General features: G+C 58.9%; 1 protein-coding gene across 5 annotated transcripts in view; it reads left to right on the top strand.

Moving 5' to 3' along the window:
- The first annotated feature begins 4,330 nt into the window (after positions 1–4,330).
- PTK2B (protein tyrosine kinase 2 beta) overlaps positions 4,331–13,210 on the top strand; it is a 29,776-nt gene continuing 20,896 nt past the window's right edge. For 4 of the 5 annotated variants that reach the window (XM_052809603.1, XM_052809602.1, XM_052809601.1 and 1 more), the window contains exon 1: positions 4,331–4,374. In XM_052809603.1, the coding sequence (XP_052665563.1) occupies positions 4,338–4,374 (37 nt within the window). In that variant the 5' untranslated portion in view covers positions 4,331–4,337. Of the gene's footprint in view, positions 4,375–6,016; positions 6,342–13,210 lie in introns of those variants that run through there. The other variant, XM_052809604.1, reaches the window with a different exon arrangement.

The raw sequence follows: 13,210 nt of genomic DNA, 5'->3' as shown, positions 1-13,210 counted from the left end.
CTCTGTGCCTCGTCCCCACCCTAGGCAGGGCTAGCATGTCCCCAGCTGATCCATCCCAGGTCCCTGCTTCATCCTTGTTTCTGAATGTCCCTCCGACGAACCTTTTGGGAATGCACCCAAGGCTCCAGTGCTGCAGCCCCAACTCTTGCTTCCCTTCACCTGATCCTGCTAGGGGACTTCTGCTGGATATCTGCTGGAAAAGTGGCACAGAAAGCTTCAAGCAGTCTAGTAGACTCTTGGTGTGCATAAAGGATAACTTCCTAACCCAGGTGATAGAAAGGCCAACCAGAGGAGACGTGTTACTCGACCTGTGGCTCACCAACACAGAGGAACTTATTGGAGAGGTCAAGATCAGTGGCAGCCTGCGCTGCAGTGATCAAGCCCTGGTGGAATTCATGATCTGGAAGGATATAGGTCAGGCAAAAAGCATAGTCAAAACCCAAAACCTGAGGAAAGGTTGTTTAAGGAACTGGTGGATGGGACCCCCTGGGAAACTGCCCTCAGGGATAAAAAAGCAGAAGAGAGCTGGCAGCTCTTTAAAGACATTTTTCTTACAGCACAAGAACTACTGATTGCCATGTGCAAGGATTTGGGCAACAAGGCAGGAGACCAGCATGGCTGAGTAGGGGTCTCCTGGTCAAAAGATGCATAGGCAGTGGAAGCAGGGACATGCATCGTAGTAAGTATATGGGGATACTGCCCAGGGATGGGATCAGGAAGGCTAAGGCACAGCTGGACCAAAATTTGGCAAGGGATGTGAAGAATAATAATAAGGGCTTCTATAGGTATGTTAGTCAGAAAATGAAGACAAAAGAAATGGTACCCCCCTGATAAATGAGACAGGGGATCTGGTGACAACTGACCTGGAGCAAGCTGAGGTCCTCAACAACTTTTTTGCCTCAGTTTTCAATGGCAATTGCTCTTCCCACATCTCTCAATTCCCTGAATCTCAAGACAGGGAGTAGAGGAATAAAGTCCCACCCATTATAGGAGAAGGTCAGGTTTGAGACCATCTGAGGAACCTGAACATACACAAGTCCATGGGACCTGGACCCCCAGGGTGCTGAGGGAACTGGCAGATGTAGTTGCTAAGCCACTCTCCACGGTCTTTGAAAAGTCCTGGCAGTCAGGTGAAGTCCCCACTGACTGGAAAGCATCACACCCATTTTTTAAAAGGGTAAAAAGGAGGACCCTGGGAACAACCAACCAGTCAGCCTCAACTGTGTGCCTGGTCAGATCATGGAAGAGATCCTCCTGGAAAACATGTCAGGGCATATGGAAGACAGGGAGTTGATTAGAGACAGCCAACATGGCTTCGCCAAGGGCAAATTGTGCCTGACTAATCTGGTGGCCTTTTACAATGGAGTGACTGCGTTGGTGGATGAGGGAAGAGCAACTGCTGTCATTTCTCTTGACTTCTGCAAGACCTTTGACATGGTCCCACACAACAGCCTTGTCTCTAAATTGGAGCGATATGGGTTTGATGGATGGACTATTTGGTGGATAAGGAATTGGCTGGACAGCTGCATCTGAAGAGTTGTGGTCAATGGCTCTATGTCCAAAGGGAGATCAGCGACAAGTGGTGTCCCTCCTGGGTCCATACTGGGACTTGAGGGTACTGGTGGACCAAAAGTGGGACATGAGCCGGCAATGTGCACTTGCAGTCCAGAAAGCCAATTGTATCCAGGGCTTCATCAAAAGAAGTGTGGCCAGCAGGTCGAGGGAGGTGATGCTCCCTCCTCCTTGACTCCCACTCTCATGAGACACCACCTGGAGTCCTGCGTCCAGCTCTGGGGTCCCCAGCACAAGAAAGACATGGACATGTTAGAGCAGGTCTAGAGGAGGCTACGAAAATGGTCAAGAGAGCTGGAACGCCTCTGCTATGGAGAAAGGCTGAGAGAGTTGGGGTCGTTTAGCCTGGAGAAGAGAGGCTCTGGGGGACCTTGCTGTGGTCTTTATATATTTCAATATGTAAAGGGGGCTTAAAAGAAGGATGGAGAAAGACTTTTTACCAGGGCCTGTAGTGACAGGACAAGGGGGAACGGTTTTAAGCTGGAAGAGGGTAGGTTTAGATTGGCAATAATGAAGAAGTTCTCACCATGAGGGTGGTGACACATGGGAACAGGCTGCCCAGCGAAGCTGTGGATGCCCCATCCCTGGAAGCGTTTGCCTGGGAAGTCCCTTGCCCAGCCCAGCCCAGCCATCCCCCTCCTCATGTCTTGGTTCAGCCACGATGGGTCACTCAGCCCAGCAGAGCCAAGATCCTTCCAGGGGCTTGGAGCAACCCCAAAGCCCTTCCCCAACACCCCCCTTTGGAGGATGCCTTTCGGTTCTGCCTGGCTCCTGTCCCACCCACCCAGGAAGGAGAGAGGGCACGCAGCCAGCAGAGCCGCTTGTAGCAGACTCCAGCAGGGAGGTTCAATCCCCTGGAAAGGCAACGTCACTCTTATCTTCAAGAAGGGCAAGGAGCAGGACCTGGGGAACCACAGGTCGGTCAGGCCTGTAACTCCTCCATGTGGGGCTTGGGGGACATCCTGGCAGCCCTGGCAGCAGCCCCCCACTCCCAGCCTCCTCCTCCTGTCTCCATGGCGACCGCAAATACAAATACCATGGCAACCCCATGGCAACAACACAGGCAATGCCACCAGTTCCCACAGCCCGGAGGTGGGCGGATGCCCGGGCGTGCTGAAGCCGGAGATCTCTTCCTCTGTGCTTCATGGCCACCACCCTTCCAACCCTGCAGTGATGACCACCAGTAGCTCTGGATGGAGGAGAAGGGGTCGTCCTGCTGCCCCGAGGTGGCCGGATTTGGTCATCTCACACTCATCCATCACCGTCATCCCAGGGCTGGGGGAGCAGGTCCCCCACCCCGGCACAGTCCTGCCTCTCCGGGTGCTTCATCAGCTGCTTCATGTCCAACCTGGTCCCCAGGGAGCCCCTTTCAGAGTGCACTTATTTTCCCTGGGACAGGAGCCAGGCAGAACCGAAAGGCATCCTCCAACGAGGGGTGTCAGGGAAGGGCTTTGGGGTTCCTCCAAGCCCCTGGCAGGATCTCGGCTCTGCTGGGCTGAATGAACCTATCGTGGCTGGACCAAGGCACCAGGAGGGTGATGGCTGGGCTGGGTGAGGGAGGACAGCCTGGGGTCTGTGGGCACGGGTGGAGTTGGGGTCAATGGGCAGGGATGTCAGTAGATAATTTGTGGCTTCTAGGATAGTCCAACCAGCCCTCCCCACTGCCTGCTTGGCCCCTTTGGAGGTGTCATGGGTGTAAGAGCTCCAGGACCCAGCAAGCTGAGCAGTCTTCTCACCAAGGACCTTCAGATGGCAAAAGAAGAGCAGATCAGCCCCATATTGGGTGCTTTCCTGCTAACCCACAGGGCCTGATCACCCATCCCCTTCCAACCCTGACGGCCTGACCCTACTTTCTGCTCCCGAGGGCTGAGGGGAGATGGGGTGCTGGTGGGGAACACCCCCACTGGGGAACCCCAGTGCTCACACAGGCCATGATGATCCTATCAGGGTGCACCTCATTGCCAGCACTTGTCCCGGCTCCTACTGACAGGTCCCAGAAAACACCGGAGCATCACAAATCTTGCTCCAGCATCTCGCCCATGGCTTGGCACCCTGTGCTGCCGCGGCTGGTGTCTCCTCATCGATGCCGGTGGCAGACACCCACCTGCCCTTACTCCTGCTGTTTTCAGGGTTTTGGGGCCTGAGCCACTTGGGAAAAGGATTTTTCACCCCCTAAAAGTGAAAACAAGATTGATTATCAAAATAAATAATAAAATAACTGCTTTGCTGGAACTTGCGATAGGTTGTGGGGGACAGCTCAGGTTGGCCGGCCTCAAGATGGCAGCAATGACATGCAGCATCCCTCTACCCGCTTCTCGTGAGTGGGGACCACTCCATCCAACCCTCCTGGCTCCAAGGACACCCCTAGCCGCCTCTCCTGGCATCGTCTCCCCACTTCTTCTACACGACTCCGGTGCTACACAACTTCTTCTGCTCCTTCTCGGTGCTCCTAAACATCTGCTGGTGGCTCTGGAGCTCCAACTGGCGTCCTCCTCCATCACCCCAACCCTCTGGCCCTGGCCCTGCTCCCTGGCAAAAGTAAGTTGGTGCCTTTCTCCCTCGAGCACCCCAGCGCTGGGATGCTCCAAGCCGTTTCCGAAGCACTGCTCCCTAGTGATGGGAGAGGTGCTATTAATAAATCCCGTCAGATTTTATCGCTTTTCTCTGTGCCAATGAAGAGGGTGGTTTGGGGAAGAGGGGAGGCGGGGGGAAACCTATTTCTCTTGAGCGTTTCGTAGCTACGAGCTCACCCTCGGTGCAGGAGCATGGGATGGCTCAGCAGGCTGTTCAACCAGCTTTCCTGTAAGTCACGGGGCTGAATCCGCTGGGGGCTCGGCGAGGGGGCTGTTGGGTTAATTTTTGGCAGGGATTAGCAGGAGGGAAAGGGTTGCCCAGCTCCCTGGGGGCTGTGCTGGCCAGGGCATGGGAGCAGCATGCCAGGGTCTTTCCCAAACTTGTGTGGAGCCCAGGCACCTCCCTGGGAGTACGTGGGCGAGATGGGACCGGGGCGAGGGGATGGAGGGGGAAAGGGGTGCGGAGGAAAGGAGTGTGCAGGGCTGATGCACATCCCCGGCTCCATGGAGCCGCAGCAGCGAGCAGAGGGGTCTCTCTCCCCCACTCCAGCTGCCCCCGCTGCCCAGCGTGCTTCCCCCTGCTCCTTGCCGGGAGGTGCCAGCCCACCCGAGGCGTGTGGAGGTAGCTCCATCCCTTTGACGGTATTTAGGCGTTTAAATAGCTTGGCTGGCTTCGGGCAGGAGAGTGGGCGCAGGCTGTCAGCGCTGCTCTCCGTGCGTGGGAGAGCTGCCGCGGGAGCTCCGGGCACTGCTGGCGGCTGGGCTGGGTATAGGGTGACGGTGGTTGACCCGTGTCCATCCGAATCTCTCGTGGTCCCTGAGAGGGTCTTGCTCATGCCCAGAAGCTTTTTGGTCTCTGTGCCTCTTTCCCTGCACCTCTCAGGGTGCAAGAAGGTCCTGCTGTCCCTCCGTGCCCAGCTGCCGGAGCGTGCTGCGGGGATGCTCCGACTGTCTTCCAGCGGCTGTAGCGGGAAGGGGCCGTGTCCAGGTTGTGCCTGGTGTAGCACCAGTCGCTCCCAGGCATCACACCTTGGGGGGGGGGGGGCGTAATCTGGGGGCAGCAGGGGAGGAGAGGGAGCTGAGCGGAGGAGGAAGGGATGGGAAGGCGTCAGGGCAAGACCTGTCTCTGAACACCTCCTCCAAGGCAGGGGATGCCCACGCAGGGAGGGACCCCCCCGTGCCAGTGATGGGGCCGAGTGATGGGATGCAGCCATTGATGGGGTGACACGGCAGGGACCTGCCGAGCAGCGGGTGGGAGGGATCCACGGGGGGGCTGCAGCTTCCCGGGACCCTGCAAGCTCCTGCCCAGGGTTTGGGCAACTGCCCAGCCAGTTTTGCCTTGCTGTTTCCCCATTCCTGCTCAGCAGGAATGCCACCCCCACCACCCCCCGGGATCGCAGCTGCCCCACTGCATGCCATGGGGCGGGGGGCATGGGGTGCACCCCATTTCTTCCCTCCTCCTCCAGCTCTCCCTTGGTGTCCCCAGCGCCGCCCAAACCATTTTGGCAGAGCCCTGGGGTCGGGGTCAGGTCTTCTGGGGGCCTGGGTGGCTGGCCTCGATGTCCACCCATGGAGGGGGTCCTCGGAGGAGCGTTAAAGCAGGCATTAAGGGGGGGCCTGGTGCACCCCAGAAGTAGGGAGGTGTTGCTGCGGCCCCGGGGGTGTGGCGGTGCCGGACGGCCGTCCCGTGACCGCGAACGTCGGCCCCGGCAGCTCTCGCACCGTCCTCCTTCCTGCCTTGGGTTCTTCCGCGGTGCTGGGGAGTCCCCCGGACTCGTGGTTTTTTTTGGGGGGGAACCCCTGCAGCGGGGGCTCACCGTGGGGCAGCGTGCCAGCTCTTCCGAGGTACGAGCGGAACCAAGCCTTGAACGCCGTCCGCCTCGGGCTCCCTGCCCAAATTCCCGAAGGATCCCAAAACCTGCCCCAACCCGCCCGCAGGACTGAGGTGGGGAAGGCTGGGTGGGCAGGTGAGGGGTCCTGGGCCTTCCTCGCCTCTCGCCTCCTCTTCCTCCCCGGCGTCGGCAGCTCCGGTGAGCCCTTTCCGGAAGCGGGCGGTTGGGGAGGAGCGGTTTCGCCACCGGTACCGACTCACCCACTGGGCCAACCCTCCCCGCCGGCGACGCCATCGCCTGTCCCCGCCGCCGCCGGGGCGAGGAGCCGGGGGGAACGAAGGCGGCTCCCGTGCCCTCCGCCAAGGTGAGAGCTTCTGCCAGCTCTCGGCGGGGGGGGGGGGGGGGGCGGCCAACGACACGCTTGGGTGCCAGGAGGGGACGGGGGGGGGGGGAGAGCCGAGGGAGGACAGGCAATGGGAGCCTTGGTAGGCGCAGGAGAGGGGCACCCCTGACCCCGTGGTGGGGGTCCCCCAACGCGGCCGGCCATCCGTGGTGGACGGGCAGGGTTTCCTTAGCCCTCCCCGCAGCGGTGCTGGGGTGCTGGGGAGTTTTGGGGGTACGAAGGTAGGGTGCAACGCTCCCCCCCCGACGCTCCCCACCCTGCAGCCAGCGTTCGGGAGGTTCCCAGGCTCTGCTATCTCCTGCCGGCGACAATGTTTGCCCAACGGCGGGGCGGTTCCTGCCGGAAAACATGCCTGCCTGCTTGCCTGCACTCACCGGCACGGCACGGCGCCCGTTGAGGACACGGGGGAGGAGAGCCGGAGATCGGAGCGTTGCAGTCCAGGGGGCTGATGCAACAGCCCCGTGCGCTTTCCGCTGGGGTTCGATGCAGCTGGGGATGCGTGATCCCAACGGAGGATTCCCCCGGGACACGCTGCTCCTCCTAACCCAGCCCTGGTCAGGTAAATCTGCCCCACATCCCACGGCTGGAAAAGGCAACCCCACCGCCGGGTCCCGTGGGACGGGGACATCCAGGGGGATGTCTGACCGCTTGGCCAGGGATCGGGAAGGACTTGGGGGTCTTGGAGGTGGCACATGGGGCTGGGACTGTCCCAAGGAGGTGGCGGGGAGCTGGTGACATGCAGCAGCCGGGGAAGGCTGGGTGCACGTCCCATGCTGGCAGTGGGACCACGCTGGACGAGGCACCAGCATTAGGGCAGGGAGGTGGGGAGAGGTCAGCGCTGGTGGCCAGGCCTGATGTGGTGTGGGAGCTTCATGGGCAAGGTGATGCTGCAAGGGTCCTCCACCCCCGTCTTGGCCCAAAACTGCACCCAGCACAGGGCTATTTCCAGGACGAGGTGGCCATCGGGACCCCAAGGTCTGTCAGGGAGGGGACAGCCAGCTCCAGTGTCCCACTGCATCCATCACGTAGCCCTCCTTGCTGCCTTCGTGCTGGAGGAAGCCCTGGGGAAGGGGTGACAGCAGGGCTTGCTGGGGCACAGGAACACCCCAGGAACAGTCCCATTCTCACCGGTCGCTCCAGAATCGCCTCCGAGTGCTCCTCTGGCATCAGCCGCATGGCAAAGGCAGGGAGGATGCTGCGAGTTCACCTCTGCGTGGCTGTGGGTGAAAGATCCTCGTAGCAGGAGCCAAAACCCAGTGTCCGTGAGCTTCCCGGCACCTGGCAGGGAAGGGCAGCATCGGGATACAGATCATCCTTTGGGTTCAGGTCCGCAGCCCTGATTTACAGCTCCCAGCCTTGCCTGCAAGGGCATAGGTGAGGGTCGGAGCGAGAAGAGCTGCGAGGGAGCAGGCTGCACGTGTCTGGAGAGCCACGGGCGTCAGAGAGCAGGGGACAGGGGCTGCCTTCTCCATGGTGTCTGCAAAGGACGGGCAGGGATGCACACACAGTGCGTGGTGGTGTGTGTGCACGGGAAACACAGCCTCGCCTTTGCCAGCAATGCTTTGCACGCGCTAGTGAGACACACACATGTGTGTGCAAGGGCACGCACAGGTCTGGCATGCAGGGGCACAAGTGCCACTGTCACCAAGCTCTGCGTTTCCATGCCTTTGCGCTCAGCTATTATTAATATTCAGCATAAAGGCTCTTCCAGGTGCTGGGGGCTGGGAAAGCAGTGTCTGAATCATTTTGCTTTTTCCCTGGCAGAGTTATTACTCATGAGGGGTAGACGGAGCTGAGAACCTTTCATGCAAAGCCTTGCTCGTGTTTCAAATTGCAGTGGTGGCAGACCCCATGTGATACGCACGTCTCCTCCAGCGAGGCATCCTGGCATGCAGGAGGGGTAAAACCCAGGATGCCCGGCACAAAAATCCCAGGGAGATCTTTCCCCGGGGAACCATGACCGTAAAATTAGGTTTTTCCTTCGGAAAATCCTCCTGAGGGGTGGCAATCCCTCTGGCTTGGCTGTGTTTTCCCCTGGGATGAGGCTGGCCGGCTGGCCCGCAGCTCCCGTGGGGCAGGGAGAGACAGTGCTGGTGGCCACGGTGGCATCGCAGTGAGGCCACCCAGCTCTGTTTGGGGAAGTGGCATCAAAAAGGGAACAGGAACATGACGCGTTGGAGATGCGGCTCCCGTCAGCCCCTGGGGAAACCTCTCAGGACTCAGTTGGGCTTTTTGTTTTGGGGCGGTTTGCTACGTTTCGTGTTAAAAAATGGCTAAAAAACTAGTTTCAGCAGAAGTCTGGTTCCACAGGGGAAAACCCAGCAGCCACATCCTGGGAGGGGGGAGGCTTCTCCCTGGCTGTAACTACCAGTAAGGCAAGTTAGCTAGTGCACTGGGCTGAACTGGGATGGCCCCGCTGTGCAGAAAGGTGCCGCGCAGGGAAGGAAGTGCTGCAGATTCTGGGGCAGGCAGCGTCGCTGTGAGCGGCCACTCCGTACACCCCGGAGACCACGGCTTGTCTGAGCAAAGACCCACTTGAAGGCACGAGCAGGGCTCCCGTTGGGAAAAAAGCCCAGACTTTTTTAGGGTGTGAGTTATTTCATCCCGGGGAGAACTTGAAAACAGTGGCCTAGAAGTGTCCGCTTTGCTCTTGAGACTGAAAAGTCGCACAGTGATGCCCTGCCCCGGGGAGGTGATTTCCGCGGAGGTTTTCAGCATCTTGGCCCCATTAATTGATGCAGGAGAGCTCTGCCTGTCCCTTGCCCTCGACCCTGCCTGGCAGGGAGTCCTGGTACCTGCCCCGCTTGACTCCCAGCTCTGCCCACCCAGCCTCAGCCCGATGCAACTACTCGTGCAGATTTGATAGACTTCCATCTCAGCAGGAGCGGTGCCACGGGCAACCTGACCTTGGTCTCGCGTCCTAAGCTGGCTCTAGCGAGTATCGCCTGGGGTGCTCTGCCTCTGAGCCTTGTGCAAGCTGCCGCGCACCCTGCACGCTGCCGTGTCGCACACCTTGCCATATCGCACACCCGACCACGCTGCACGCTGTGCCGTGTTGCATGCTGTGCCATGCCGCACACCCCTCTGCCCCTGCATGAAGGAAATCATCTCTTCCCTTCCCAGGGCCCCCGAGCTGGAGGCTTTTCCTTCCCTCGTCCCGGCTGGGTGCTGCTGTTGCAGGGTTAGAGCAGGGCAAGGCTGGGTGCCAGGTTGGGGGGGGGGGCAGGCTGCAGGGCTGGGGGGCTGCCTGGGGCTCCCCTCCCTGCTCTGAGCCACAGCAGGGCAGAGGAGGAAGAAGAGGAGGAGGAGGAAGGGGGATTGCCTTCACCTCCCTCTGCCACTACAGCCAGAGGCAAAATACCTGCCTGTGTTGCCAGGATCTGGCCTGTCCCCGTGGGGCCCAGCAAACGGGGAATTTCCACCTGGCAGAAACCGGGGCATTTTACTGCCTGGTTTTCTCTCCAAAGGTTGAAGCACGGAGGGATTTCAGACGGGGAAATCCCCCCCGCATCTCCAAACCCTTCCCCTTGCAGAGACAGCATGGGATGTTCAACCAGCTCTGCTCCATAGGTGAGAGCATCGCTGCCCGGGCGCTCTGCAGAGATGAGGTGAAATGAAGCTGCCTTTCCCCCTGCTAGGACCTGCTCTCCCAGCCCCAAATCAAAGGAAAACCTCGAGGTCAAAAAACTAGGGACCTCGCACTGAAAAAAGTTCAGAAATCACCCAGTTTGGGGGAGTCCAAGGGGATTAAATGTCATGTTTTGGCCTGAGCTGGTGCGTCTGCAGCTCAGGCCAGGTGGGCGGAGAGCTGAAGGCACCTTGGAGGGTCATTTGGCTTATTTCATTTTTTAAAATGGTATTTTAAATGTTTATCATTCCGAGAAAAAGGCTGGAAATTTTGCAAAGGTTAAAAAACTTTCAGTGTGGTGGCGAGCCGGTCTTGTGTAAGCCCGCGCAGCAGCGTGATAGCGTGCGGTAGAAATGATTGACGAGCAAGAAAATAAAATGCTCAATTAAATGACAGCAATTATTTTCCCCCAAACTCAGCTGAATTCCCCATGGAAATGCAAACTTTCCACATTTTGCAAACCCAGCCGAATATGCTGGGACTGCGCAGCTCTAACGCAGCCCAACCGGAGGGGTGGCTGTAAAGCCGTGCTGCAGCAGAGGACAGTATAGATAATATAATGGGTGGCGTGGGACCTGCTAACGAACCTACCAACCATAGTGAGAGAGCTCAGTGGTGGAGCCCAGCAGTTTGGAAAGGGAAATGAGTTTCAAAGCAGAACTCAGGGGTGACTTCCGAGCTGATGCTTGGTGGTTTTTGCTGGGGGAGGTCATCACTGTGTGGTGTGACCGTGGCCGAGGGCTTTTCCAGGCTGCAGAGAAGTGGCTGGAACTTGAAATTCCCGGCTGGCGCAGGGGAAGGGCTTGGAGGAGTTGCAGCTTGGCACCTCCTGGGAAATTTCTGCCAAAAAAGCTACAACCTATCCAGGAGTTTTGGAGAAGATGAGTTTTCTTCAGAAAGCTGAGATGAATATAATAAGTGGAATTGTTGTAAGCACCCAGAAATGGGTGCCCTGGCTGCGGTAGGGACCCTGATGGGTACCTTGGTGCGGTGATGCCAGCCGCATCCCACGGCCGATGCCCGGTGCCAGCTCCCTCCCAGCCTCGCGCGTAGAGGGGGGGTTTCTACCCCAGACCCTCTATTTTCCTTTCCCCCCTCCTTCCCGAAAGGAAGCAGGAGCAGCATCTCCCGTGATTCCCACGGGTTGCCTGGCGACCGGGATGCTTAGCGACCAGGACCCGCCGGCACACTTCCCGCCGTGCCAAAAATGATGCTGCAAGCATTCGCCCGCTCCGCTTCCTTCTCCGGCAGAAAGGTTACCGGGAAATACGCCCACCCTGTTCCTGGGAAGCTGTTTGCCCTCCCCGAGGGGAGGCTTTGAGTGCCGCTCAGGGGTTATTTTTAGCCTGATAGCGTTTCGTGAGCTTGGGTGGTTTGGTTTGGTGGGGAGGGTTGAGCCCTGCAAGCCCACTCCAGCCCCTTGTCTTGGGGATGCTGTCTCAGCCCCGTCCTGTATATTCCCAGAGCAAGAAGCATCTCCAGCATCTCCCCTACAACTGCCCTCAAGGGTTTTCAGAGCCCCCCAGGCCTGATTTTGGGAGCTCTTCCAGGCTATTGGCACATTTGACCCTTTTCGTTACACCACAGTTGCATTATTCTTGGCTGGAGCACTGTTGCACCCATTTTTGGTTGTGGATGTACAAGAAAAAAAACACGCACGAAGTGATAATTACATTATTAATTGTAAGAATGAATGTGAGCCCCAGTGATACAGGATTGTAGCACCTCTGTGGGGCTGTGGGACCTCAGTCCCGTGGTAGGACGGGCTGGAAACCAGATCTTGGAGCCTGCCTGTGATCCTTTTTGTGTCTGGCAGCTGCAGGCAGCAGGCAGGGGAGTATAAAAACTTAGCTTTGCTGGCTGTGGTGTGAGTTGTTTCTCTCCTGGCATAAATGATGAGGGATTTAGGATGAACCCCTCTTCCTACAAAGCTTGGGGCTGCTCGGGGGCCATTTTTTCCCCCTGCAGCCATGGGATTGCTCCTAGTTGGGGCAGCACAGAGAAGCCGATGTCTCTGGCATGGCCAAGGGGCAATGCTCAGGTAGTTCTGTCAGGAAGAACTTTATTGGAGCGGAGACCAGAAGGGATCCTTGTAACAAACCTTGTGTCTGAAACCTGGGCAGTCTGCCCTGGGTGGAGGATGCTGTGGCCCCCCTGCAGCCATGGGGCCTACGAAATGCTTGGGGGGCAGCTGCAGGACCCCCCTGCCTGGGGAGGAGGTGGCTGGGAGCAGTTAGCAGCAGCTCAGGGGGGACATTTTGTCTTCAGGATCAGGCATCGCATTGGCCACGGCCAAAAAAAGTGGGGCTGGGGGTCCCCAAGCCCCCCTCCCCAGTGCACTCTCGTGGGGAGCCTTGCACCGGCATCCCGGCACCTTGGGTACCGGCATGCCGGCAGCCTGCCGTCTCATCCCCAAGCAGCTGCCGGCAGAGCCGCCATCCCCATCTCCCGGCGAGCCGTTCCTCCCCAGATGGTCCTGCCTCGTCCCAGCGCCGGCTCCAGATAAACAGCGCTGCTCTGCGCCGGGAACACGGAGATCTTTCCCCCGTGCCTGAGTCACCCCCTCCAGCTGAGCTGCCGCGCGTGGGCTTTGACGGCAGCTCTCCGGGTGTTATTTCTAATTCCCCGGGAGCACGTCGCCGATACCGGCCGTCTCACCGGCTGTTGGGGTGCAGGTCGCAGTCGCAGCTTCGGGATGGGAGATGGGATGCGGGGGGGGGCGATGGGATGCAGGGGGAGATGGGGTGCGGGTCCATGCCCAGCCTTGCACCCAAAACCAACCACGCTGGTGTTTTCCCAGTCTGAAAAAGCGGTGTGCGTGTCTGCGGGGGGGGATAACCCCCTCCCCAGGAGACAGGACGAGGGGTCCTGGGATGCTGTTTTAGTAAGATGGGTGTCAGATGGGCAGAAATGCGATGGGACCCGAGGAGGTCTTGGGGATGCTTGTCGTCTGCTGGGGGTGGTTTTGGCTGTCATGGGGAGCTGCTGCACCAGGGATGGGGGGGGTCAGCAGGGTGGGCATTTTTTGGGGTCCCTTAGCAGAGGGGACAGCGCTTCTGTACCTGCTGCAACCCTCCTCCCGAGCAGCCTGTTCTCTCTGGCCGGAGCCTGTGTCATTTCCTTCGCTTTGCGAAATGCAGGCTTCCTCTGAGGGGACATCACGTGAGGAAACATCGGTCCCCAGCCTGCCCCAGTGCTGCCT

Source organism: Harpia harpyja, chromosome 15 (assembly GCF_026419915.1).
Source record: "Harpia harpyja isolate bHarHar1 chromosome 15, bHarHar1 primary haplotype, whole genome shotgun sequence".
NCBI lineage: Eukaryota > Metazoa > Chordata > Aves > Accipitriformes > Accipitridae > Harpia > Harpia harpyja.
Note: the sequence above shows the minus strand (reverse complement) of the source record. Positions and strands in the feature narration are given on the sequence as shown.